We start from the raw sequence: 24,945 nt of genomic DNA, 5'->3' as shown, positions 1-24,945 counted from the left end.
ACCCACTGCGTCACAGCCTCCCTCCCTAATATAGGCATTGTCTAACATCAATGGGGTTCCTTCCCTAGGCTGCATAATAAGCAGGAGACAGACTTCCCTATATAAATATAACACATCATGAGACACCGTGGTGGGTTCTCATAAGAGCAGCGAGTCATCGTCGTAATGTAGAACTTACATCTCATCCAATTCTCTGGAAAACTTGTGCTTTACGGGCTCCAGGAAAAGTGAACCATGAAGAGTGCACTCGAGAGACTATTTACCTCTAATGAAGTGCTGGTGATGGAAAGGACTAAAAGTAGGCAAACACTCAGTTATGGTTAAAGGGCTTCTGAGAGTATTTCTTTTATTGTGTTACGCAGCTCAGGGGCAATTCATATGTTGATCACACTAACATTTGTAATCATATCATTTCAACTCATTTCAAGAGCTCCTCTTCCTCTTCTCTTAATTAAATGTCTGAGGGGAAGGGACAACATTTAACCCTAACCCTTTTTGGCATACCTCTATTGTTTATCTTCAAACCCCCCCCCGCACGCAGTCTGTCACTCTCAGCCTGTGCGTGCCAATATTTGTTTATCACTCTGAAAATATGTCAGGAGGTTTTTCAACATGCTTCATTAGCATAAACAAAATACACACAGGCTGGCCTCATGTAAACGTTCTTCAGAGGATTTTCATTGTGCGTTTCTTACAATATGCATTTTCTTTTGTCAGTCATTACCGCTCTGGCTCAAAGGAAGCAACGTGACAGTTGGATAAATCAAATGTTCAGTATAAGAATGTGAAAAGCGTTAAAGGAACAAGAAAAAACCCGCAATTGAATACTTTCTACGTGCTCCCACAAGTGGTACAAAGGCTCCACGTGTTATACATACCTTACTTTTTAAATGTTTACAACTATGAATGACAACCTCTCTTGTCCCCTTCTCTCTGCTCAGTGTAAACAACCTGAAAAGTGTCCCTAAATTATTATCAAGCCTCCCAGTTGCGCCATGACGTGCAGGTTTTGGTAAATATTTAATAGCCATTTTGATATTTTACTTATTTTTTTTAAATAGAAATATTATCATTTTCAGCATTTCATTTTTTTTATTAATTAATAAAAAAAAATTGTAAACAGTCCTTTCAATCCATGCAGAGTTGTGGGGTTCACAGGCGGTCTTTGTGTTGGTAATGGTTTGATAAAAGAGTGATTTCCCATGGCGACATTAGTTAGAAAAACAATTCAAGTGTATAAATGTCTAAAGCAGAACTTGTTTATCCTGTAAATCTGTCTGTTTAGATGGTGGTCGCTTGACCTTTTGCTTATCGTATCGGCACTTTTCTTAAAGTAAAGGACCTTCCTCTTGATAAAAGCATCAGCTAAGTGCTTAACCGTAACCTCTCCTCTTCAGTCCACAACTGGACGGTGGACCACGCGGTGGAGTGGCTGAAGGAGTCCGTGGAGCTGCCGCAGTACGAGAGGCACTTCCGGGACTTCAGAGTCACGGGGAACACGTTACCTCGGTTTGTACCACTCAGTGTGTCACACACCTCATGGCTCACAGGAGTTCATTCTCTCCTTCAGTAATGAAATCAACACTCATTAATATCTTTATGGCAGATGTTGCGAGTGCTTCGTGTCATTTCTCTGCCTCTAATTAAGATGTTGGTGAGCAGTAAAGTGTGTTAGCACTCATTACCATTATGATCTTTATTACAATACACAAAGGCACCTTTAGTTTGCATTACTCTGCTTAATGCTGCCCACTGCTGGACATAAAAGGCAACACAGTGGGAACAAGTTGAATATTTGACCGGCCTCCTGTGTAGTTAATCACATTTTAGTATTTTAAAAACACTCGTATATCCACTACTCCCAGTTGATGTGGAATCGTTAACAAGTAACTAAGTCATCGCAGAGCCGACACTGGGACACTTGTGGAATGTGACTCGCTGCAAACGGCATGAGTAGACAGCGGGGGGAGTAGGGGTTATTAAAGGGGTCTCATGTTTCGCCACTGGGCTGATGAGCGCTGACTCATGAAGTGATGTCACTGCGAGGGGCTTCAGTTTCCACAGGCTGCCATGTTGTCTGAGCCTTTAAGATGGTGGTGTGGCCTCAGTATATTCACACTGGAGGTTTGTATGCGATACCTGCTGCACACATATTCAACAATGTCAGTTCCAAGAAGTGACTTTAACCTACACTTCTGTATTCTGCAGCAAAAAAGGAAAATCTTTGGAACAAAAATATGAAGCATCTTCTAAAATATACTGAAAATCCAACGCGGGCAAATTCAAAATGATCCAGTCAAGCAGTTTTCCCTGGGTCCCAATTTGTTTTTCAACTTGAACAGACTTGGTGAATAGTGTCATAATTGAAGCAGTTCCATAATCTGTATTATTGTCAAGATGGAACCTTTTCTATGACCCTGCTAACGCTACATCGAAACATTTAAACAACATGTTTTACTCTGTACACATTTCAAAACCAATACACACTGGAACCTGACTGTGTGGAAAAGGAACTCGGTTTTCGATGCTGACTTTTCTCCCTCTCCATATTTCAGAATGGCGGCAAATGAACCGTCGTTTATGTCGATGCAGCTGAAGATATTAGACCAGCGGCATAAACAAAAGCTCAATCTAAAGGCACTAGACGCGGTGCTTTTCGGCCCTCCTCTACGTAAGTATTTCAATGAAACATGAACAACCATCTTTACTCGGGTCATGTGTGGGCCCACACTCTCAGTTTTTGAAGCCAGGACAATGAAATGTCCCCTTTCTCCCTCCCTCTGTAGGTCCGCAACACAACTGGTTGAAAGACTTTGTCCTGATGGTTTCCATAGTGATAGGTGTCGGGGGCTGCTGGTTCGCCTACGTGCAGAACAAGTCCAGCAAGGTGCACATCTCTCAGATGATGAAGGATCTGGAGAGTCTGCAAAATGCTGAGCAGAGCCTCATGGACCTGCAGAGCCGGTGAGAGAAGGAGATGCAATCAAATAGAGCTTCGATATCACTTTCGTAGCTTGTCCATCCTGGTGCGTGTTCAAATGTCTTTTTTTCCGGTCATTGTGCCTTTGGATTAACTTAAAAATATATAAAAAAAGATTATATGGATAATGATAATAACAATAATTCTAATTCTATAATAATTATAATGACTATTATCATAATTATTAAGTTTACATAAAAATAGGATGAGAAATGAAACTGTCTTGTTATCTGAACATGGACTAATTTATTTTATTTACTTTATTATTTTATTTTCACCCTGGAAATGTGTGTGTGTATGTATGTATGAGTATACATATGTAAGTATATATAGAATTGTGTTTATGTGTGAGTATTTTTCATTACGGAATTGTTTTCTCTTTATCCTCCAACTGGATGACTAACGGGGGGTGGGCTACCTCTGTATAAACTATGCTTTCTGCCCTCCCGCTTCTACTCATTTTGTTGGTTTCTCGGATGTCTAAATAAAATAAAAAACAACCTCTCATCTCCCAGGCTGGAGAAGGCGCAGGAGGAGAACCGGACGGTGGCCGTGGAGAAGCAGACCCTGGAGCAGAAGATGCGAGACGAGATCAACGGCGCCAAGACGGAGGCTCACCGGCTGCGAGAGCTGAGGGAGGGCGCCGAGTGTGAACTCAGCCGGCTGAAATACGCCGAGGAAGAGCTAGTACAGGTAGCGCCTTCCACACAAACACATCTAATCATTCATTATTCAAATCAAGGGTATTTACATATAAGGCCAGTGTATTCGACGCAGACACATCACTGCTGCTAAAAAGCCTTGAAATGAACATCTGGTATTCTTCTTGTTAAATGAAAAAAGAAAATCCCTACTTTCACTTTCATATAACATAAAATATATACTGACATATCTTAGAGTTCCTGAGCCAGGATTGTACTATTTTTCTCGTAGCATTAAGCTGTCTTTGGCTCTTTTTCTACTGTAACAATGTACATTTAAAGGTATTCTTATTCTGATAAATTCCCCATAACTTACAGATTGTTCTTTAGATAAAGTGCAGTGAATATAACCCGAGCTGGACCCTGATGTATCGCCTTCCTCCTCCGTAGGTTCGAAAGGCCCTGAAGCGAGCGGAGAAGGAGATGCACTCGGAGCGCTCGGTGCCCGAAGCTCTGCAGAAGTGGCTCCAGCTCACACACGAGGTGGAGGTCCAGTACTACAACATCAAGAAACAGAGTGCTGAGTTCCAGCTCTCCGTCGCCAAAGAAGAGGTAACCTCATATATTTATACACACATGTGATGTGGACATCGATATACTTTCGGGTTGATAACTCTTTTTGTGGATTGAATGATGTGGAATTTTAAAAGATTAGCTTACCTTAGATTTGTCTTTCTGCCAAGAGACTTGTAATGCCCTGGGTGTTGTCTGGCAGGAGACACACAAATCAAAAGCTGACAAAATACACAGTCTTGCTCATCTCTTGAAAGAGCAGTAAATCAGAGGCTCAGTCTGCTCTCTGGGAGACGAGCTGTGTTGTTTAGAAGCTGTGTAAAGCATCAAGGCTGGCCTTACCAACTAAATTAGTTTATTTTTAGACAAGCTGAAATAAGTGTTGTGTGTTTTTGAACCTCAGGCAGAGAAAATCAAGAAGAAAAGAGGGTCTGTGTTTGGAACCCTCCATGTAGCCCACAGCTCATCACTGGATGAGGTGGACCACAAGATACTAGAAGCAAAGTAAGAAGCTGACACACACACACACACACACACACACACACACACACACACACACACACACACACACACACACACACACACACACACACACACACACACACACACACACACACACACACACACACACACACACACACACACACACACACTCTGATCATGTAAATAAAGCCTTTACTAACTGTACTATGTTCATGCACACATCTGATTTGATTACATTTCTGAGGTAGACACCCCAACTTTTATTCTAGTTTGATACATTCAGAAGGCTTGTATAATTCAGGCTGAGATAAAGAATTCCTTTGTTTTCAAAAGCCAAAAGGGAAAGAAAAATTAAATAAAGGGAATAAAGTGAAATCCCCTGCATGCCAACATCGTAATATAACCAGCAGGCTTGTGTGCCAAAACCCTCCTGACAAATCAAAGCACACTAAGCTTCTTACTGGCTCTGAAACCCAATGTCTCTATTACTCTAATATCTGCCAGGTTAAATAAACGTACCCTCCTCTCTCGATTGTGTTTTTTAGGAAATCCCTGTCGGAGGTGACGGCGTGCCTCAGGGAGCGTCTGCACCGCTGGCAGCAGATCGAGAAGCTCTGCAACTTCCCCGTGGTCAACAACTCGGGGCTGCCCAGCCTGACGGCCAGCCTCTACTCCGACCACAGCTGGGTGGTCATGCCCAGAGTCTCCGTGCCCCCCTACCCCATCGCAGGAGGGGTGGACGACCTGGACGAGGACACGCCTCCCATCATTCCGCAGTTCACAAGTGAGTAGGAGAACGGAGGAGTTTACGACATGTGCAAAAATTCCTCTTGCAAGCTATGTTTTTATTTATTTAAATGTTATTATTTATTCTATCATTCCAACAATTAGACAGATTATACATCCGAAAAACAATCAAAATGAGTAGACGCAGGAGGGCAGAAAGCATTTGTTATACAGAGGTAGCCCACCCGTTAGTCATCCAGTTGGAGGATAAAGCACACAGATAAACAAAATGATATACACACATACATACTCACTGATCTTTAATTCTTTTTTAACTTTATTATTTTATTTTCACCCATTTCCAGGGTGACGTTAATTTTTTTATTATAAAAAATTCCTAATAATTGTGATAATAGTTATTATAATTATTATAGTTATTATCATATATCCATATATCCTTTATATTGTTTCATAGTACATCCCTTGCTTAATTTTATAGTGGAAAAATAAATGATAACACCCTGTTTCCCCCCCCCAGCGGCCACGTTGATCCGGCCCTCTCTGACCCGCAGCAGCAGCCTGTGCCGGTCCCGCCGCAGCCTGCTGAGCTCCCCCCAGTCCTCGCTGATGTCCCCGGACCCCGACCTGCTCTCCATGGCCAGCTCGTCCCTCTCCTATCGCTCCGAGGCCGACGACGAACATATCATGTTCAGCTCGGATAGGAGGGGGTATGTAGCGGTGGCCGGGACGCCGCGGAATGGCTTTACAGTTTGGACTCACAGGTGTTTAATCTCACTGATGCTTTAACGATGCCTGAATCTCCTCCTGTATGATGTTTCAATGTCTAACTCATTTATCTCATTACTTGTGTCCACTTTCATTCATGCACTTTATCCCCACATTTGCCTGACTAATGGTTCAGTGAACACTAAACCCTTAAGTTAAGTCATCTTGAAGCATGACAAATAGTAACTAATGAAAACACGTACAAAATAAATAAAAATATGAGATGAAAAATATATGTACCGACAGCATACAATAGTATTTCTTATGTAATGAGAAGCTCTTGTAAATTGATGCCAAAACTAGCGTAGGACGCGTTGAAGAAAAGTTGTGGCCATTAATATTACATGAAGCATTAATGGTACATTTTTTCTATTGCAAACAATCCCACCATTGTTGGTACTTTCTGACACATGGTGAGATTTGCCTGATTGCTTCTGGGCCTCTAATTGTTTGTAGTAATTTCATGAAGCATAATGTTATCATGCAAGTATAATAAAGATTAAAATAAACCTGTTAATAGTGGATTTACATATATGGCCCCTCACAAAAAATGCCCTGAAATTGTAACTTCTCCTTCCCTTTAAACTGTGAATTTATATTACCAAAACCAGTTGAAATGAAATGAGTCAGTTGAATCTGAATGCTCTTTAGTGAGCTGTAAAAAAAACCCACATTATGGAGGATACCGCTAACCTCCATGGCAAATAATATATTTTTTAAAAACGTAAAAGTGTCAGAAAGAAAAATCTATTTCCGTTTTTTATGTATGACACTATTTTCTCTAACTTCCTCACCTGTCTTGTTGTGACCCTCTCCCCCCCCCCCCCCCCCCCAGGGACCCCTCTCAGGAGTGCTGCTCCGACACAGACTCTCTCGGCTCCTCCATGAGCCGCAAGCAACTGCACAACCCCTGCACGCCGGGCTCGGAGACCCCGTACCGCAAGATCTCCCGTGAGGAGCTGCTGCTGTTCGCCCAGAGGGAGAGCATGGAGCTGCCCGCCTCCACCCACACCCCACACACCCCCAGCAGCAGCAGCAACAGCAGCCTCAGGGACTCCACGCCTCCTCCTCCTCTGCCCCCCCAGGCCAGCACCCCCTCCGGCTCCCCCTCCCCGGCCCTGGAGCGCCACCCGTTCCCCCACAGAGGCTCGCCAGACATCACCCGCTCCATCCCAGAGTCCCAGAGCATGACCTTCTCCCAGGGGAACGCCACCTCTCCCACGGGCAAAGGAATGTACAACGGCATCCTGGAGAAGTCCTACAGCTACAGCCAGCTGCCCGCCAGCATGCTGCCCAACAAGGGCCGCAACCCCTCCCTCACCTCCCTGGACTCAGGCGTGGGACGGGAGTACAAGCTCCAGAGCACCTCCTCCCAGGACTCCAGCGACAATGGAGAGAAAATCAAGCGCTCCTCCTCTAAAATCAAAAGCTTATTTAAGAAGAAGAAATAAAACTTGAGATAGCAAGAGAAAGAAATCAAATATAAAGAGTCGTTTTAGCCCCAATACTGAAAAAAACAAAAAAAATGGACATCACTGTAAGCTAAAACATCTTCTCTGGTATTTTCTTCTTTTTGTCGTCAAAGATGGAATGTAGCTCAGTCTGGGTGCCTTAAAACGCCTCGGACTGGTAGCCTTATTTTTCAATAATGCCTTTTTATTTAGTTCACTCATAGCCTCACAGGAAAACCTGCAAGGGCCGAGGAAAGGTCAAGGAAAGTTCAAAGGTCACGATAGTTGTCGTCCAGACAGCGTAAACACATGACCTGCTCACTATTCGTTTTGGTGTGAACCAAAAAGTGTGTAAGAGTCTAAAGGTGCAGTCCATATATAAATGTGTATTGTTTAGCACAGGATGATGTTTCTACTGGAAGTACTTTAATCACACTTCCAGTAGAAACAGCATCACATTACATTACATGTTACTTGTTAGACGCTTTTATCCAAAGCGACTAACATACTCAATACTGTGGGCAATCCAGAAAAAAGGTCAGTTTTGATCATTTTTCTTTAAAGGTTACTAACTCCTCCTCCCCGCTCAGATTATGGATTGCATCTTACGAAGTGTTTGAGTCCTAAACTCACGTACTTGAAAATAAATCCTGCTAAAAGTTTGTTGCACTACTGTTTTCCTGGTATTTTAGGAAAGCGCCGCTGCTTGCGGAGTACATATTGAATAAAGTTATAGAGATGAGATGAAGCCATGGGCAGTGATGAGGCAGCACATAACGCCAGAGCCAAAACTATCTGACGCTTCTTCAATGCCACTGCTCATGGATGTCTCAATATATATAAATATATATATACTTTGTTTTCACATGATTATGTTCTTATAGATGTTTTTAAATAGATTTTTATTGGCGGGGGTTCCTACTGTATGAACTGATCTTTACCATGGAGAGTTTATTGAATATGCAGATTTAACCCGCACCAGTCATTTTCCCTATAATCGATCTGTCCCTTTTTACTTGATTAACTGTGTCCTGTAGCAATACCAATTTCAATCTTTGTCTTAAATACATTGTCCCCCCTTTAAACTGTGGTGTCACTACCAGATTTTTTTGTGGTTGGAGTGCCATATTCATATCTAAGGAGACCTGAGTGGTGCCAGGAAGTCAGTCTCCACTGTACGTTTGTCTCCGCGATACAAAAAAAAAACACTAAGGATTGTCTGTTTGAAAAAGGAACTATTTGATCCAGATGTCGTTGACACACCCCCCCCCCATCCCACACTAAGCTCGAAGCCGACCCATGCAATACGGTCCCTGTTCCTTTTCCCCTCCTTCTGGGCCTGCATCACCGAGCGCACTGATGTCAAAAGCTCCTGCTTCACACTAATTTCTGCCTCGTTTCCGCTTCATCCTGGACCTGGCTGCAGCTCAACACGACGGGGGTCACGTCAAGAAAACGTGACACGATAAAATGATGCTGTGTACGAGGTGTGTCTGCAGGAGGCGAGGATCCTGTTTTTAGAAAAAATAAATAAATAGGAAAGTTGTGGCAAAGCGGCACACAATGAAGGATACAAGACAGAACTGCAAGAGGAGGATATGAATGTTTACGAGACATTAGGGGTTTTTTGAGAACATTTTGTGTGTGAATATTTGTATACTGTAGAAGAATTAATAATAATAAAAATGAGGCATTGGAGATGTTTCAGAGTCATGCTTACCGAGGCTGATTATTGCAATTCTTTATTTAATTTCTAACTCATGCATAAAAGCAAATGCATCTACTTTCCGAAATCTCTAAACTTGAGGCATGTTGTTTTCTTACAGACTTGAGGGGGGAAACTAGGCACAATAGGAGGGGAGAGGGGACATCTGCTGGTGATGAGGGTAGGCTACTGTACAAAGCAACAAATGGCAGCCTTTCACACATGCAGCGATGGCCACATGGTGTCAGGCTTCCATTTCAGCCAATAACTGACAGCGGATCTGTGTTCAAACCATCAGTGCTACACTTGTTCAACTGCTCAGGTATATTTATGGTTTTCATAAACACTCAACATGTAGCCTATTGTGCCCCTCTTAAAATTGGACTTCCTTCAAGCATAATACATTTTATTAATGCAAAGGATTTGGAAAGTAAACGATCCTGTAATCAAAGCCATATCAAAGAGTCCTGATATTGTATTACTGGTGTTTTATCATCTATAAATAGCCTGTGTGCATCCTCAAATGTCGTTTTCAAGACCAACAAAAGACGTTTTAAATATCTTATCAGCTGGTGTAAGTGCAGAATATTGAATATAACCTTGACTATTACTGTGTACTTCATTTATCTGACAGCATTATTTAATGATACTATTTTATATATATATATATATATATATATATACACACATTTATTCATTTATAAACATATATATATATATAAACACACACTTATATGTACTCACACATGTATTTATTCATGTATACACACATATGTATTCATTCATATACACACACTCACATATATACACTTTATATTAATTCATTTGTACACACACACACACACACACACACACACACACACACACACACACACACACACACACACACACACACACACACACACACATATATATATATAAAGTTTAAAGCAACACAATATAATAAAAAAAGTTGCAATAATAACATAATATGGTATGATCAATTCTACCCTTTTGTTTTTGCTCCCATATTTCAATTAAAAGATATTTTTCAAAATCAATATCGGTGGGGGCTCTTTTGCAAAGATAATCAATAACACCACCTGACAGTTGTTGCAGATTATACAGTTACTTACACACATGTGCGATGGTCCCCAAAAAGCCAAAATATGCACTGTAAAAAAATGTATACATTTATAGGCACTCTGAATGAGGGTGTAATAATCATGCCTGTTATTAATGTCAAATGTTATATGTTATATTATATAACAAAATAGACATTTATAACATATTATAAATGTCTATCTTTAAATAAAATATTAAATAGATACCTTTACATCCTAAACTGAAGGTCAACATGTTAATATGTTACATGACAAACAAAAAAACGAAACATATCACATCCAAGCAATATATACAGATGTTTGCTAATGTATCCCTCTTATATCCATCAGGAATTAATATTAAAGGATGAATTAACATTACCTCAGCACTGCATAAGTGTGGGCGTCAGTCATATTGACTGTTGGAGCTATATACAGTATCTCTTTATATTATTTAATAGTTTAACATTTATTCATTCAACAAAACATAAGGCATGTTTTGGGCACTGGGTGATTAGAGCACCTGGTGTAATTGTATATTGGAGACAGGTGGGTGGTGGGAGCCAAAGCACTAGTAGGCAAACGGTTTTTTACCAGGGTGTTTCAAGCCACACAAGGGAAAGGCTTAAGGAAAAGAGGTATAGGAAACCTGTTCAACGTACTATATTATTGGAATAAAATGCACAAATTGAGGTTCTTGTCTGGACTTGTGGGCTCAGTCACAACGGTGCGGTAAACGGTGCGGTAAAGCGACTGCAGTACCGCACACGCTGCTCCGATTCTCCGGCCCATCTCACGCTCCATTGTTCCCTCACTCGAGAACAAGACCCCGAGATACTTGAACTCCTTCACTTGCAGTGGCCTTTTTTTCCTGGAGGCCAAGGGAAGCCAGGCTTCCCCTGTTTTTTCGGATTGTAGTTATAATTTTAATAAATAAATAAAAACACTTTGTTTAGTTTCGGAAATTCTTTGTTGTGTGTTGCTGCCGGCCCGTCTCTCCCCCATTCTCATTGAGTAGTTTACAAAGAGTGAAACAGCGCCCCTCTAGATGTTATGGTGAACAGTAGATTGCACTCTCTGTTGCGAGAGGAGGCCAGCCGAAATTGGCTTCCCTTGGTGAAAAAATTGAGTGATTGACCAATCAGACAAGGCTCACGTCATGCCCCTGCCAACCTGTGATTGGTCAGGGCCATGCCTTCAAACTCATGGGTGAAAAAAGAATATAAAAGCTGTTGTTGGAGGCAAGCAGTAGAAGAAAGGACTAGTTTGGCCAGGATTATAACAAGCAGGTGTTACACTTAAGCTTGTTTTGGTTAGCAAGTGTAGTTTGCTAGCAGCTAAGCTAGCTTTAGACACTGCAGACACATCAGTGGCTATGGCTTTGGGGTTTTGCATTGGGTAAGTTGTTTTTATGGTCAAATATAGGCCTGGACCACTCATTTTGTCGTTTTTTTTTGTATATTCATAGACATTCTGCTCTTGTTTCAGTGTCGCTTTACTTCTGTGGTCAAGAGCAGAGACTGCTGTCATTCCAGATGGTAAGTAAAATAACAACCCATTGACATGTATTTAATGTTGTTCATATGTTGACCTAAACTTGTTTGTGCACATAGGAGTGCTTCGTATGGAGTGTCATGATCGTTACTTCATGATAGCTGTCGATATCTCTTTCACTGGGGACGAACCTCACTTTGAGGCAGTTGGTAAGTTCTGGAAAACGTTATCATGCTAGGCCAACACAGAATATTTTAGGAACTTCTTCCACATGAGCAGTGCACGTTCATCAAGCATCTTGAATTGATTGAACCATCATTTTACCTTTAGGAAAAACATGACCTTAATAGTTTATTATTCACTGTTTGTTTACCAGTAGCCTATACCTGTACTTTCAGGATGTTGGGAGTTAATATTGAGATCATCGATCATTTTTATTTTTCTTCCAGATGAGACCGGTGCGTACGCTATCACTCAGCAGTATGCGGCACAGTGTGGCTACAGTATCAATGTTCACCCTCTACCAGGCCATGTGGAGCTCCGGGCCTCTTACTTCAGCTGTCAAACTCAGAACAAAGTGTGTACAAATTGCATTGAAAATGTATTTTACTGTGCAGGCTAGGCATCCTGTAATTTTCTGCTTGATTTTTAGGATGATGAAATGTTCACATTCAACTTTAACCTAAATGTGACACAAGAAGGAAAGGAGGTGACTTATCCCTTGCAAGACAAGACCTGTTCTCCATCTGTCCCCTGGTCTCCCAGAGAGGTTACCTGTGAGACCAACTACATGGAGGTAAGCGGGTTTACATCTGAGGTTGTATATCTTATTATGGCGTATTTCAGATGGTGACTAATCATGACTTCTTTCCAGGTGTCTGTGAGGAGTGAAGTCACCTGTCCCTCTGGAACAAAGAAGGATGACTGGAATTCTCTCAAACCTGTAAGTTTAATTTATTTCTGTGGAGAATTCCCTTTTTTTTTCTCTCTCTCTGTTTTAAGGCTTAAGGATCACCTAATATGCTAAATAAATGTTGTCATGTCTTTTATACATAAACATGTGTCCCCTCTGTGTAAACAGATACTGAAAGTTTCAGGGAATAATATTCGCTCACTTTTTGTCCTGATCCATTTATATAAATACTATGAATAAACACTCATGTCAAAATGATTTATTAGCTTGTGTAACCATTAGCCAATCACCAACCAAGGTAACCCCCCCCCCCCCCCCCCCCCCCCCCCCACACCTTATCACCTGAATCTCCTCCTAGAGCACCATTGTGTTCTTTTTAACCAAATATCTCTGAGGGTCGTGGCTCCTTATTTTCATCTAAAGTAACAGACACTGATTCAGAGACCTATAATAGGGGACCTTTAAAATCTCTATCCAGGCTCATAGGTCCACCACTTCAGACTGGCAGGTGATGTTTCAGACAGATGACGAGCAGTTGCCGCCAATAAACATCTCAGACGCTCGTAAGCAGGGATATGCGTTTCTCTTGACTGAAGGAAGGCTGGTATTTCGTGCTCCGTATGGACAACCCGAGTCATTCAGCACGGAGGTAAACCATTGGTTAATAATGCCTATTTTGTAAATCTGAGCATAAGAGTTTCTAATGTAGCGCTCTCTCCAGGTCAATGGTGTTCCAGTAGAAACAGTACATGCAACTATATTCTCCAGACAAAGCTGGGTTGTCCTCATGGTTGACCTTGTGGCTGCTTGTTCCATGGGTCAGTATTTAAACACCTTCTTCTATTTTTGTATGCTGTGGATTATTTTCCACTTGCTGGAAAAGTAAAGCTATGAATCTGATGTACTCTTGACAGATGAAGGCTTGTATAATGAAAGCGGCTACATGCTGTGGGAGACTCCTGAGATGCTGTACCCAAATCTAGATGGCCAACAAATCAACGTTGGTCTCAAGGGTCAACTTGTTGCGCAGCCAGTTGCAGAGGAGAGGGGCTACATTGTGGGGAAGCAGAACAACACAATCCAGATCTGCATTCCCGAAAATGCTGAAGGACGATACAGGAAAGGTCAGAAATCAAAAACCTAAGAGCATAGATACACACTGGGGTTTGTAGGCTAAATTAAAGTAAGCAGATGCATTCATGGTCTCTAAATACAACTCATAGTTCTCAAAGGTTCAAGATCATCTTTTAATGTTGGATATTCCAGATACTCAAAAGAGAAAACATTTAACTCTTACTAACTGGATCCGAACAACATTTGTACTTTACTTTTCTTAACAAACGATATGTATTTTCTTCAGAGTGCTGTGGAGGACGATCTCTACGAGTTTTATGTCTATCATCTCTACTTGGAACAAATCCTGGTGGATGAGGATCGTGTAGAAACCAGGATCCGCTCCCTCAGGACTTTAGCCACTCCCCTGCTGCCAAGCCCCATCTTCGCTGAAAACCAAACTGTTCTTGAAGAAAACATGTTCACGGTGTACCTCGGAGACGTCCCTGAAGACGTACAGTTGGCTGCTGTTCATTTGAATGGACAAGAATTTACAGTGCCCTTAAGCGTAAGCAGTTTCATTATCACAAAGGTTGTTCATCCCAACAACACTCATGGCTACAAACTGAAGGTGCCTTTTGAAGACCCTGTCGTCCTGCAACAGGTAAGGTGTTTTTTTTAAGGGATAACTCAAGTTTTGCAGCTTGACATGAGCTCAGTCATAATGAATTGTATTATGTCTCCTAGTTCTCTAAAACAGATGCTCTTCATTATATACTCCACATCAACTACACACTGACAGTTTTGCCTGAAAAGGACCTTTATTACCACATGGAATCTGTTGTAGCATTGGTCACAGATGTCTGTAAGTCCATACCGTTAAAAGTCTTTTTTTAATCCTCTTTTTGTAATGGCGGCTAGCAGATTAACACATTTTCTTGTAACAGCTCCTCCGCAATTTGATGCTGTCTGCACGGAGTCTGGCATCAGCTTCAAGCTGGACCACCGGCCTTTTGACTACCTGTGGGAGATCACTATCGACTCAGACCTGCTGACATCAGAGCTGGCAGACCAGCACGGCTACACCATGATCAACGATAGCAACAGTCTGCTGCTCGAGGTGCCGCTCTTCTCTCGCGGCTACGAGTACAAGGTGAGATGAGACTGAGTGGCAGCAAATGCTCTTTATTTGACCGCTGTATTGATCAATGACTAAACTGCATATGTTTTTATAGAACGTATCCTTGAAGGGATTCTTTGGCACTTTTGAAATCATCATGCGGGATCTTGAAACATCAGAGGTCCAGGGATCGACTATCAAGACTTGTCCGTTCTCTCCCACAGAACTCATTAGTAAGAACATGCGTCTTTTTATTTTAAGATCTGTAAGATTTAGCTGAATTGAGGATAACTCGATGGTCTTCTCTACAGTGTGTTCGACTGATGGGAGGATGACTGTGGTGGCTGACTTGGCTCTGGCCATCCCAAATGGAGGCAATCCTGCTAGAACCAACCTGAGAGACAAATACTGTGGCCCCAAAGAGACAGACGGCAGCAGGGCTCTGTTCTCTTTCTCCATCAACAGCTGTGGAGCCACAGTCAAGGTACCGCTGCTATATCTTTATCTTTGACACTGGCAACAGAAGGAACATCTGAATGTCGTAAACTAAAATTGTTTCACCGTTTGCATCTTTTGCCTACAGCTCAACAGTGAAAATGTGACCTATGAAAATGAGATTTTCTATAGCAAGAAGTTCCCCAGACCTAGCCAGGTTGTTTCCGATAATGCTAAGGAAAGGTAAGTATCCCTTTTTTAGTCTGTTTTGTTTTAAAGGCAGAAATTGCTATCTGATGTGTGGGTGAATGTGCCTTTTCTTGCAGGGTGACAATGCAGTGTACCTATCCTCTCTCTGGTCTCCATCGACTCTTCTCAGTGCACAGATTTGAGTCTGATGCAGTTGGAATCGGCAGCCTCCTCCATACCACACATCCTGCAGCAGGTAAAGTAGTTTGTTCACTTTCTCAAGGTGACCAGGTATTACTCCCCATATTCGATTTTAAGCATTTCTCTTTTTGAATGCCAGGTCTGCAGAGTCCCACAATCCAGCCCACTTCAGCTCTTACAACTACACTTGCTACAACCACACTCGCTGCCACAAGACGAGCTACAGGATCATACAAGCCTGCCCTCCACCCTCCTTCTCGCTATGTCAAAGTGACTAGGTTTCGGTATCCGACCAACACTAGGTTTCGACATCCGGCCAACGCTAGTTATCGATATATCTGGCCAACGCTGAATAAAGGTGAGAGCTTTAACCCATACATATACAAATCTCCCATTTTAAGTGTAGTATCTCACAATTGTAATGTTTTCTGTTCACAGGAGTTCGACAATCCTTGCAGACAAAACTTAATGCTGCCCATATTTGAAGGAAGTATAATTTTTAAATTGATAATTTTAGAATTGAATAAAGCTGTCTTCTTAAAAATGCTGTCTTTGTCGCACATCTGTCAACGCCTCCTAAACAAATTATTTTTGAAAGATGATAAGTACGCCTTATTTTGACAAAACACTGTCATTTTGTTTTGCAACATTTGACATACTATACTTGGAAGTGTTTCTCTTTTTTTTTTTTACACGTATATTGTCGTTTCCAGCCTTATTTCGACATTCTATAATGAGCCTTATTTCGATGTTTGTTTGTTTTTAATTTGTTCCGTAGTATACTATACTACGCCTTATTTCGAAATTGTTATGACATACCTTGTCGTTTTTCTAATATTTTCAACATACTATGACTTTTTTGTTGCATATTTTTACATTATATAGTATGTCAAACGGGTAGAAAATGACATTTCAGTATATGTATTTTGTTCATCAGGTGAACTGTAAGTATTAAGCTAAAACTGAACATTTAATTTTTGCTTCAGATTGAATTCTTGGAATTTTATTTGAATTCCTTAGCAGAGGATACATTTTACTCATTTCTAAATCAACCCTTGCGTTAAAAGTGTGTAGGACTATCTGGATTGTGTTAGGGAAATTATTGACCTAGACTCCTAGATATGACTTACGGGACCAACCCTGACGTCTGTTTATCTCCTTTAAGGACATAGGCTGCTTGAGCCATAATGTTATTGTTCCCATTCTGTGACCGGTCAACACTAGGTCACAGATGGTCTGTTGTTGTGGGTGCACTGGGACACTTCCTTCTTTGTTGTTTGTGGACTCCAGGGTATGACATCTTCGAGGCCATAAGTGACGGACGCAAGTGACTCAGTGTGCCCAACTGGTTAAACTATCTTATCTAAATATGTTGATTACTCTCTGTGAAACCAGTTAAATGGGCTAACGAGAGAGAGGTTCTCCAGAATTGACGTGGCAACCACCCGTGCAGTCAGACCGTGACTGTGTGATTTGTGATGTGAATCTCTCAGGCCGTAACTCCAATAAACCTCCAGTGTTTGACATCGAAGCTCCTGCTCTACCCTGTCTCCTTCCTGAGTCGGTGACTCCCACTGAATTGCTACACAGAAGTTTCCATTACAACATATATATATATTAGGGCTGTCAAACGATTAAACATTTTAATCAGATTAATCACAGCTTAAAAATTTATTAATCATGATTAATCACCATTCGAACTATGTCCAAAATATGCCATTTATGTATATTGTTGTGGGAATGGAAAGATAAATGAAAGCAGGCGCCATACAGTATGTATGTTTATTATAACATTTTTCTGCATGTCAAAATGAAAGACAACCCACACACCTATCAATCATCAAACCGTGGGGTCTTAATTAATTACGTGTTGATTTCTATCAACGGGGGAGTACTTCAGGAAAGTCGACAGAGGGGGGGGGGGCTAGTGGAGTACTTCGTGACCACAGAGTGTGAACGTTGTGATCAGCTGTTTTAGCGCAGTTCTCCAGTGGGGGGGGGGGGGGAGAGAGAGAGACTCCCTCAGCAGCCGGTTGGCGTAGTTTTGGCACAGTTCCGTTGTACAGACCGACGTTAACAGCAGCCCTGTCTGTGCACACGGAGACCGACTCTGTCGTCCGGTGATCTAACCGCCTTCTGGAAAAGCTTCACAAGGACGTCGGTACGCAAATGCGCTTTCTGACACAAGTGACGGTACGCATTTCAGATGACGCACATAACCTGCGTACCAGTTATGTGCACCCCTGTACCAGAGCCATATTATTACTATTATATGGCTCTGCCCTGTACTACAGCAAGAGTATTCTCCGTCGGGACTTCCTGCAACAACACCACGCCCTTATCAAAGATGTTCTATTGAGAAGACGATCACTACGTGACAAAAGTTTTCAAAACCGTGGCTACTGAAATCAATCTTACTAACTGCTGTCTGGGCCATTCTGCACATGCGTTAAATGCGTTAAATATTTTAACGCAATTAATTCAAAAAATTAATTACCGTCGTTAACGCGATAATTTTGACAGCACTAATATATATATATATATATATATATATAATATATATATATATATATATATATATATATATATATATATATAAAGTTTAAAACAACACAATATAATAAAAACAGTTGCAATAATAACATAATATGGTATGATCAATTCTACCCTTTTGTTTTTGCTCCCATATTTCAATTAAAAGATATTTTTCAATATCGGTGGGGGCTCTTTTGCAAAGATAATCAATAACACCACCTGACAGTTGTTGCAGATTATAGAGTTACTTACACACATGTGCGATGGTCCCAAAAAAAGCCAAAAAATGCACTGTAAAAAAATATATACATTTATAGGCACTCTGAATAAGGGTTGACGGTGTAATAATCATGCCTGTTATTAATGTCAAATCTTATATGTTGTATTATATAACAAAATAGACATTTATAACATATTATAAATGTCTATCTTTAAATAAAATATTAAATAGATACCTTTACATCCTAAACTGAAGGTCAAAATGTTAATGTTACATGACAAACAAAAAAACGAAACATTATATATAGGCTAGATATACAGATGTTTGCTAATGTATCCCTCTTATATCCATCAGGAATTAATATTAAATGATGAATTAACATTACCTCAGCACTGCATAAGTGTGGGCGTCAGTCATATTGACTGTTGGAGCTATATACAGTATATATCTCTTTATATTATTTAATAGTTTAACATTTATTCATTCAACAAAACATAAGGCATGTTTTGGGCACTGGGTGATTAGAGCACCTGGTGTAATTGTGTATTTTGGAGACAGGTGGGTGGTGGGAGCCAAAGCACTAGTAGGCAAACGGTTTTTTACCAGGGTGTTTCAAGCCACACAAGGGAAAGGCTTAAGGAAAAGAGGTATAGGAAACCTGTTCATCGTACTATATTATTGGAATAAAATGCACAAATTGAGGTTCTTGTCTGGACTTGGATGATCATTGCCCTGCGTAAGATCCGCTAACTAGTGCCTCGGCGGCTGTTTTAGTTCTATAGGACAAAGAAGCACTATTAGCGGCGTTTAAAAGGATGGTATTTCGCTTGTCAGATTCAGATTTCGCGGATGTGCCGCGTCTATGACGCTATCGCGTAGAGCTACGTCGATCCTTGCGTAATGCGGAAGTGGGCGTGGTTAAATCTAAACTGGGTTGGAAAAACGATAGACGCCTCCCGGATGACTGAACTTCTCACCTTGGGAGATGCCAACCACCCTGCGGAGAAAACCCATCTCGGCCGCTTGTATCCACGATCTCGTTCTTTCGGTCATGACCCATTCCTTCATGACCATAGGTGAGGGGAGGAACGAAAATGGCCCGGTAGACAGAGAGCTTTGCCTTCTGGCTCAGTCACAACGGTGCGGTAAACGGTGCGGTAAAGCGACTGCAGTACCGCACACGCTGCTCCGATTCTCCGGCCCATCTCACGCTCCATTGTTCCCTCACTCGAGAACAAGACCCCGAGATACTTGAACTCCTTCACTTGCAGTGGCGTTTCTCCTGGAGGCCAAGGGAAGCCAGGCTTCCCCTGTTTTTTCGGATTGTAGTTATAATTCTTTGTTGTGTGTTGCTGCCGGCCCGTCTCTCCCCCATTCTCATTGAGTAGTTTACAAAGAGTGAAACAGCGCCCCTCTAGATGTTATGGTGAAACAGTAGATTGCACTCTCTGTTGCGAGAGGAGGCCAGCCGAAATTGGCTTCCCTTGGTGAAAAAAATTGAGTGATTGACCAATCAGACCAGGCTCACGTCATGCCCCTGCCAACCTGTGATTGGTCAGGGCCATGCCTTCAAACTCATTGGTGAAAAAAGAATATAAAAGCTGTTGTTGGAGGCAGTAGAAGAAAGGACTAGTTTGGCCAGGATATAACAAGCAGGTGTTACACTTAAGCTTGTTTTGGTTAGCAAGTGTAGTTTGCTAGCAGCTAAGCTAGCTTTAGACACTGCAGACACATCAGTGGCTATGGCTTTTGGGTTTTGCATTGGGTAAGTTGTTTTTATGGTCAAATATAGGCCTGGACCACTCATTTTGTCGTTTTTTTTGTATATTCATAGACATTCTGCTCTTGTTTCAGTGTCGCTTTACTTCTGTGGTCAAGAGCAGAGACTGCTGGCATTCCAGATGGTAAGTAAAATAACAACCCATTGACATGTATTTAATGTTGTTCATATGTTGACCTAAACTTGTTTGTGCACATAGGAGTGCTTCGTATGGAGTGTCATGATCGTTACATCATGATAGCTGTCGATATCTCTTTCACTGGGGACGAACCTCACTTTGAGGCAGTTGGTAAGTTCTGGAAAACGTTATCATGCTAGGCCAACACAGAATATTTTAGGAACTTCTTCCACATGAGCAGTGCACGTTCATCAAGCATCTTGAATTGATTGAACCATCATTTTACCTTTAGGAAAAACATGACCTTAATAGTTTATTATTCACTGTTTGTTCACCAGTATACCTGTACTTTCAGGATGTTGGGAGTTAATATTGAGATCATCGATAATTTTTATTTTTCTTCCAGATGAGACCGGTGCATACGCTATCACTCAGCAGTATGCGGCACAGTGTGGCTACAGTATCAATGTTCACCCTCTACCAGGCCATGTGGAGCTCCGGGCCTCTTACTTCAGCTGTCAAACTCAGAACAAAGTGTGCACAAATTGCATTGAAAATGTATTTTACTGTGCAGGCTAGGCATCCTGTAATTTTCTGCTTGATTTTTAGGATGATGAAATGTTCACATTCAACTTTAACCTAAATGTGACACAAGAAGGAAAGGAGGTGACTTATCCCTTGCAAGACAAGACCTGTTCTCCATCTGTCCCCTGGTGTCCCAGAGAGGTTACCTGTGAGACGAACTACATGGAGGTAAGCGGGTTTACATCTGAGGTTGTATATCTTATTATGGCGTATTTCAGATGGTGACTAATCATGACTTCTTTCCAGGTGTCTGTGAGGAGTGAAGTCACCTGTCCCTCTGGAACAAAGAAGGATGACTGGAATTCTCTCAACCTGTAAGTTTAATTTATTTCTGTGGAGAATTCCCTTTTTTTTTTTTCTCTCTCCGTTTTAAGGCTTAAGGATCACCTAATATGCTAAATAAATGTTGTCATGTCTTTTATACATAAACATGTGTCCCCTCTGTGTAAACAGATACTGAAAGTTTCAGGGAATAATATTCGCTCACTTTTTGTCCTGATCCATTTATATAAATACTATGAATAAACACTCATGTCAAAATGATTTATTAGCTTGTGTAACCATTAGCCAATCACCAACCAAGGTAACCCCCCCCCCCCCGCCCCCAGACACTGATTCAGAGACCTATAATAGGGGACCTTTAAAATCTCTATCCAGGCTCATAGGTCCACCACTTCAGACTGGCAGGTGATGTTTCAGACGGATGACGAGCAGTTGCCGCCAATAAACATCTCAGACGCTCGTATGCAGGGATATGTGTTTCTCTTGACTGAAAGAAGGCTGGTATTTCGTGCTCCGCATGGACAACCCGAGTCATTCAGCACTGAGGTAAACCATTGGTTAATAATGCCTATTTTGTAAATCTGAGCATAAGAGTTTCTAATGTAGCGCTCTCTCCAGGTCAATGGTGTTCCAGTAGAAACAGTACATGCAACTATATTCTCCAGACAAAGCTGGGTTGTCCTCATGGTTGACCTTGTGGCTGCTTTCTCCATGGGTCAGTATTTAAACACCTTCTTCTTCTATTTTTTTATGCTGTGGATTATTTTCCACTTGCTGGAAAAGTAAAGCTATGAATCTGATGTACTCTTGACAGATGAAGGCTTGTATAATGAAAGCGGCTACATGCTGTGGGAGACTCCTGAGATGCTGTACCCAAATCTAGATGGCCAACAAATCAACGTTGGTCTCAAGGGTCAACTTGTTGCGCAGCCAGTTGCAGAGGAGAGGGGCTACATTGTGGGGAAGCAGAACAACACAATCCAGATCTGCATTCCCGAAAATGCTGAAGGACGATACAGGAAGGTCAGAAATCAAAAACCTAAGAGCATAGATACACACTGGGGTTTGTAGGCTAAATTAAAGTAAGCAGATGCATTCATGGTCTCTAAATACAACTCATAGTTCTCAAAGGTTCAAGATCATCTTTTAATGTTGGATATTCCAGATACTCAAAAGAGAAAACATTTAACTCTTACTAACTGGATCCGAACAACATTTGTACTTTACTTTTCTTAACAAACGATATGTATTTTCTTCAGAGTGCTGTGGAGGACGATCTCTACGAGTTTTATGTCTATCATCTCTACTTGGAACAAATCCTGGTGGATGAGGATCGTGTAGAAACCAGGATCCGCTCCCTCAGGACTTTAGCCACTCCCCCTGCTGCCAAGCCCCATCTTCGCTGAAAACCAAACTGTTCTTGAAGAAAACATGTTCACGGTGTACCTCGGAGACGTCCCTGAAGACGTACAGTTGGCTGCTGTTCATTTGAATGGACAAGAATTTACAGTGCCCTTAAGCGTAAGCAGTTTCATTATCACAAAGGTTGTTCATCCCAACAACACTCATGGCTACAAACTGAAGGTGCCTTTTGAAGACCCTGTCGTCCTGCAACAGGTAAGGTGTTTTTTTAAGGGATAACTCAAGTTTTGCAGCTTGACATGAGCTCAGTCATAATGAATTGTATTATGTCTCCTAGTTCTCTAAAACGGATGCTCTTCATTATATACTCCACATCAACTACACACTGACAGTTTTGCCTGAAAAGGACCTTTATTACCACATGGAATCTGTTGTAGCATTGGTCACAGATGTCTGTAAGTCCATACCGTTAAAAGTCTTTTTTTAATCCTCTCTTTGTAATGGCGGCTAGCAGATTAACACATTTTCTTGTAACAGCTCCTCCGCAATTTGATGCTGTCTGCACGGAGTCTGGCATCAGCTTCAAGCTGGACCACCGGCCTTTTGACTACCTGTGGGAGATCACTATCGACTCAGACCTGCTGACATCAGAGCTGGCAGACCAGCACGGCTACACCATGATCAACGATAGCAACAGTCTGCTGCTCGAGGTGCCGCTCTTCTCTCGCGGCTACGAGTACAAGGTGAGATGAGACTGAGTGGCAGCAAATGCTCTTTATTTGACCGCTGTATTGATCAATGACTAAACTGCATATGTTTTTATAGAACGTATCCTTGAAGGGATTCTTTGGCACTTTTGAAATCATCATGCAGGATCTTGAAACATCAGAGGTCCAGGGATCGACTATCAAGACTTGTCCGTTCTCTCCCACAGAACTCATTAGTAAGAACAGGCGTCTTTTTATTTTAAGATCTGTAAGATTTAGCTGAATTGAGGATAACTCGATGGTCTTCTCTACAGTGTGTTCGACTGATGGGAGGATGACTGTGGTGGCTGACTTGGCTCTGGCCATCCCAAATGGAGGCAATCCTGCTAGAACCAACCTGAGAGACAAATACTGTGGCCCCAAAGAGACAGACGGCAGCAGGACTCTATTCTCTTTCTCTCTCAACAGCTGTGGATCCACAGTCAAGGTACCGCTGCTATATCTTTATCTTTGACACTGGCAACAGAAGGAACGTCTGAATGTCGTAAACTAAATGTTTCACCGTTTGCATCTTTTGCCTACAGCTCAACAGTGAAAATGTGACCTATGAAAATGAGATTTTCTATAGCAAGAAGTTCCTCAGACCTAGCCAGGTTGTTTCCGATAATGCTAAGGAAAGGTAAGTATCCCTTTTTTAGTCTGTTTTGTTTTAAAGGCAGAAATTGCTATCTGATGTGTGGGTGAATGTGCCTTTCTTGCAGGGTGACAATGCAGTGTACCTATCCTCTCTCTGGTCTCCATCGACTCTTCTCAGTGCACAGATTTGAGTCTGATGCAGTTGGAATCGGCAGCCTCCTCCATACCACACATCCTGCAGCAGGTAAAGTAGTTTGTTCACTTTCTCAAGGTGACCAGGTATTACTCCCCATATTCGATTTTAAGCATTTCTCTTTTTGAATGCCAGGTCTGCAGAGTCCCACAATCCAGCCCACTTCAGCTCTTACAACTACACTTGCTACAACCACACTTGCTGCCACAAGACGAGCTACAGGATCATACAAGCCTGCCCTCCACCCTCCTTCTCGCTATGTCAAAGTGACTAGGTTTCGGTATCCGACCAACACTAGGTTTCGACATCCGGCCAACGCTAGTTATCGATATATCTGGCCAACGCTGAATAAAGGTGAGAGCTTTAACCCATACATATACAAATCTCCCATTTTAAGTGTAGTATCTCACAATTGTAATGTTTTCTGTTCACAGGAGTTCGACAATCCTTGCAGATAAAACTTAATGCTGCCCATATTTGAAGGAAGTATAATTTTTAAATTGATAATTTTAGAATTTAATAAAGCTGTCTTCTTAAAAATGCTGTCTTTGTCGCATATCTGTCAACGCCTCCTAAACAAATTATTTTTGAAAGATGATGAGTACGCCTTATTTTGACAAAACACTGTCATTTTGTTTTGCAACATTTGACATACTATACTTGGAAGTGTTTCCCATATTTTCGTCATGTTTTTT

At 41.6% G+C, this 24,945-nt stretch overlaps 2 protein-coding genes and 2 pseudogenes across 2 annotated transcripts in view; all 4 read left to right on the top strand.

Annotated features, from left to right (window-relative positions):
• The window catches only part of stim2b (stromal interaction molecule 2b), a 44,171-nt gene extending 34,821 nt beyond the window's left edge, over positions 1-9,350 (top strand). Inside the window, exons 4-12 of the mRNA XM_034106409.2 lie at positions 1,398-1,509; positions 2,556-2,671; positions 2,787-2,964; positions 3,496-3,673; positions 4,072-4,233; positions 4,598-4,698; positions 5,223-5,461; positions 5,942-6,185; positions 7,025-9,350. Of these exons, the coding sequence (XP_033962300.1) occupies positions 1,398-1,509; positions 2,556-2,671; positions 2,787-2,964; positions 3,496-3,673; positions 4,072-4,233; positions 4,598-4,698; positions 5,223-5,461; positions 5,942-6,185; positions 7,025-7,640 (1,946 nt within the window). The 3' untranslated portion in view covers positions 7,641-9,350. The remainder of the gene's footprint in view (positions 1-1,397; positions 1,510-2,555; positions 2,672-2,786; positions 2,965-3,495; positions 3,674-4,071; positions 4,234-4,597; positions 4,699-5,222; positions 5,462-5,941; positions 6,186-7,024) is intronic.
• Positions 9,351-11,710: 2,360 nt separating this feature from the next.
• Positions 11,711-16,553, top strand: LOC117463470 (uncharacterized). The gene is made up of 18 exons (XM_034105709.2): positions 11,711-11,825; positions 11,916-11,965; positions 12,041-12,130; positions 12,371-12,498; positions 12,574-12,717; positions 12,796-12,864; positions 13,313-13,483; positions 13,556-13,652; positions 13,749-13,955; positions 14,193-14,551; positions 14,635-14,752; positions 14,835-15,040; positions 15,123-15,240; positions 15,319-15,491; positions 15,591-15,685; positions 15,769-15,887; positions 15,972-16,190; positions 16,271-16,553. Exons 1-18 carry the CDS (start codon positions 11,803-11,805, stop codon positions 16,315-16,317), a joined length of 2,433 nt encoding a protein of 810 aa, XP_033961600.1. The 5' UTR covers positions 11,711-11,802; the 3' UTR covers positions 16,318-16,553.
• Positions 16,554-18,811: 2,258 nt separating this feature from the next.
• Positions 18,812-24,945, top strand: part of LOC117463466 (uncharacterized) — a 43,341-nt pseudogene continuing 37,207 nt past the window's right edge.
• Positions 20,602-24,770, top strand: LOC139435766 (uncharacterized; annotated as a pseudogene).

This window comes from Pseudochaenichthys georgianus, chromosome 18 (assembly GCF_902827115.2).
Source record: "Pseudochaenichthys georgianus chromosome 18, fPseGeo1.2, whole genome shotgun sequence".
Lineage (NCBI taxonomy): Eukaryota > Metazoa > Chordata > Actinopteri > Perciformes > Channichthyidae > Pseudochaenichthys > Pseudochaenichthys georgianus.
This window is presented reverse-complemented; position numbering and strand designations above follow the sequence as displayed.

What these genes read in the sequence shown, in the direction of transcription:
- LOC117463470 (XM_034105709.2), top strand. Translation starts at nt 11,803, where the DNA reads ATGGCTTTGGGGTTTTGCATTGG. An exon ending in ACCTCACTTTGAGGCAGTTG is followed by an intron (nt 12,131 to 12,370) that starts GTAAGTTCTGGA and finishes TTTTTCTTCCAG; the next exon opens with ATGAGACCGGTGCGTACGCT. An exon ending in GTGAGACCAACTACATGGAG is followed by an intron (nt 12,718 to 12,795) that starts GTAAGCGGGTTT and finishes ACTTCTTTCCAG; the next exon opens with GTGTCTGTGAGGAGTGAAGT.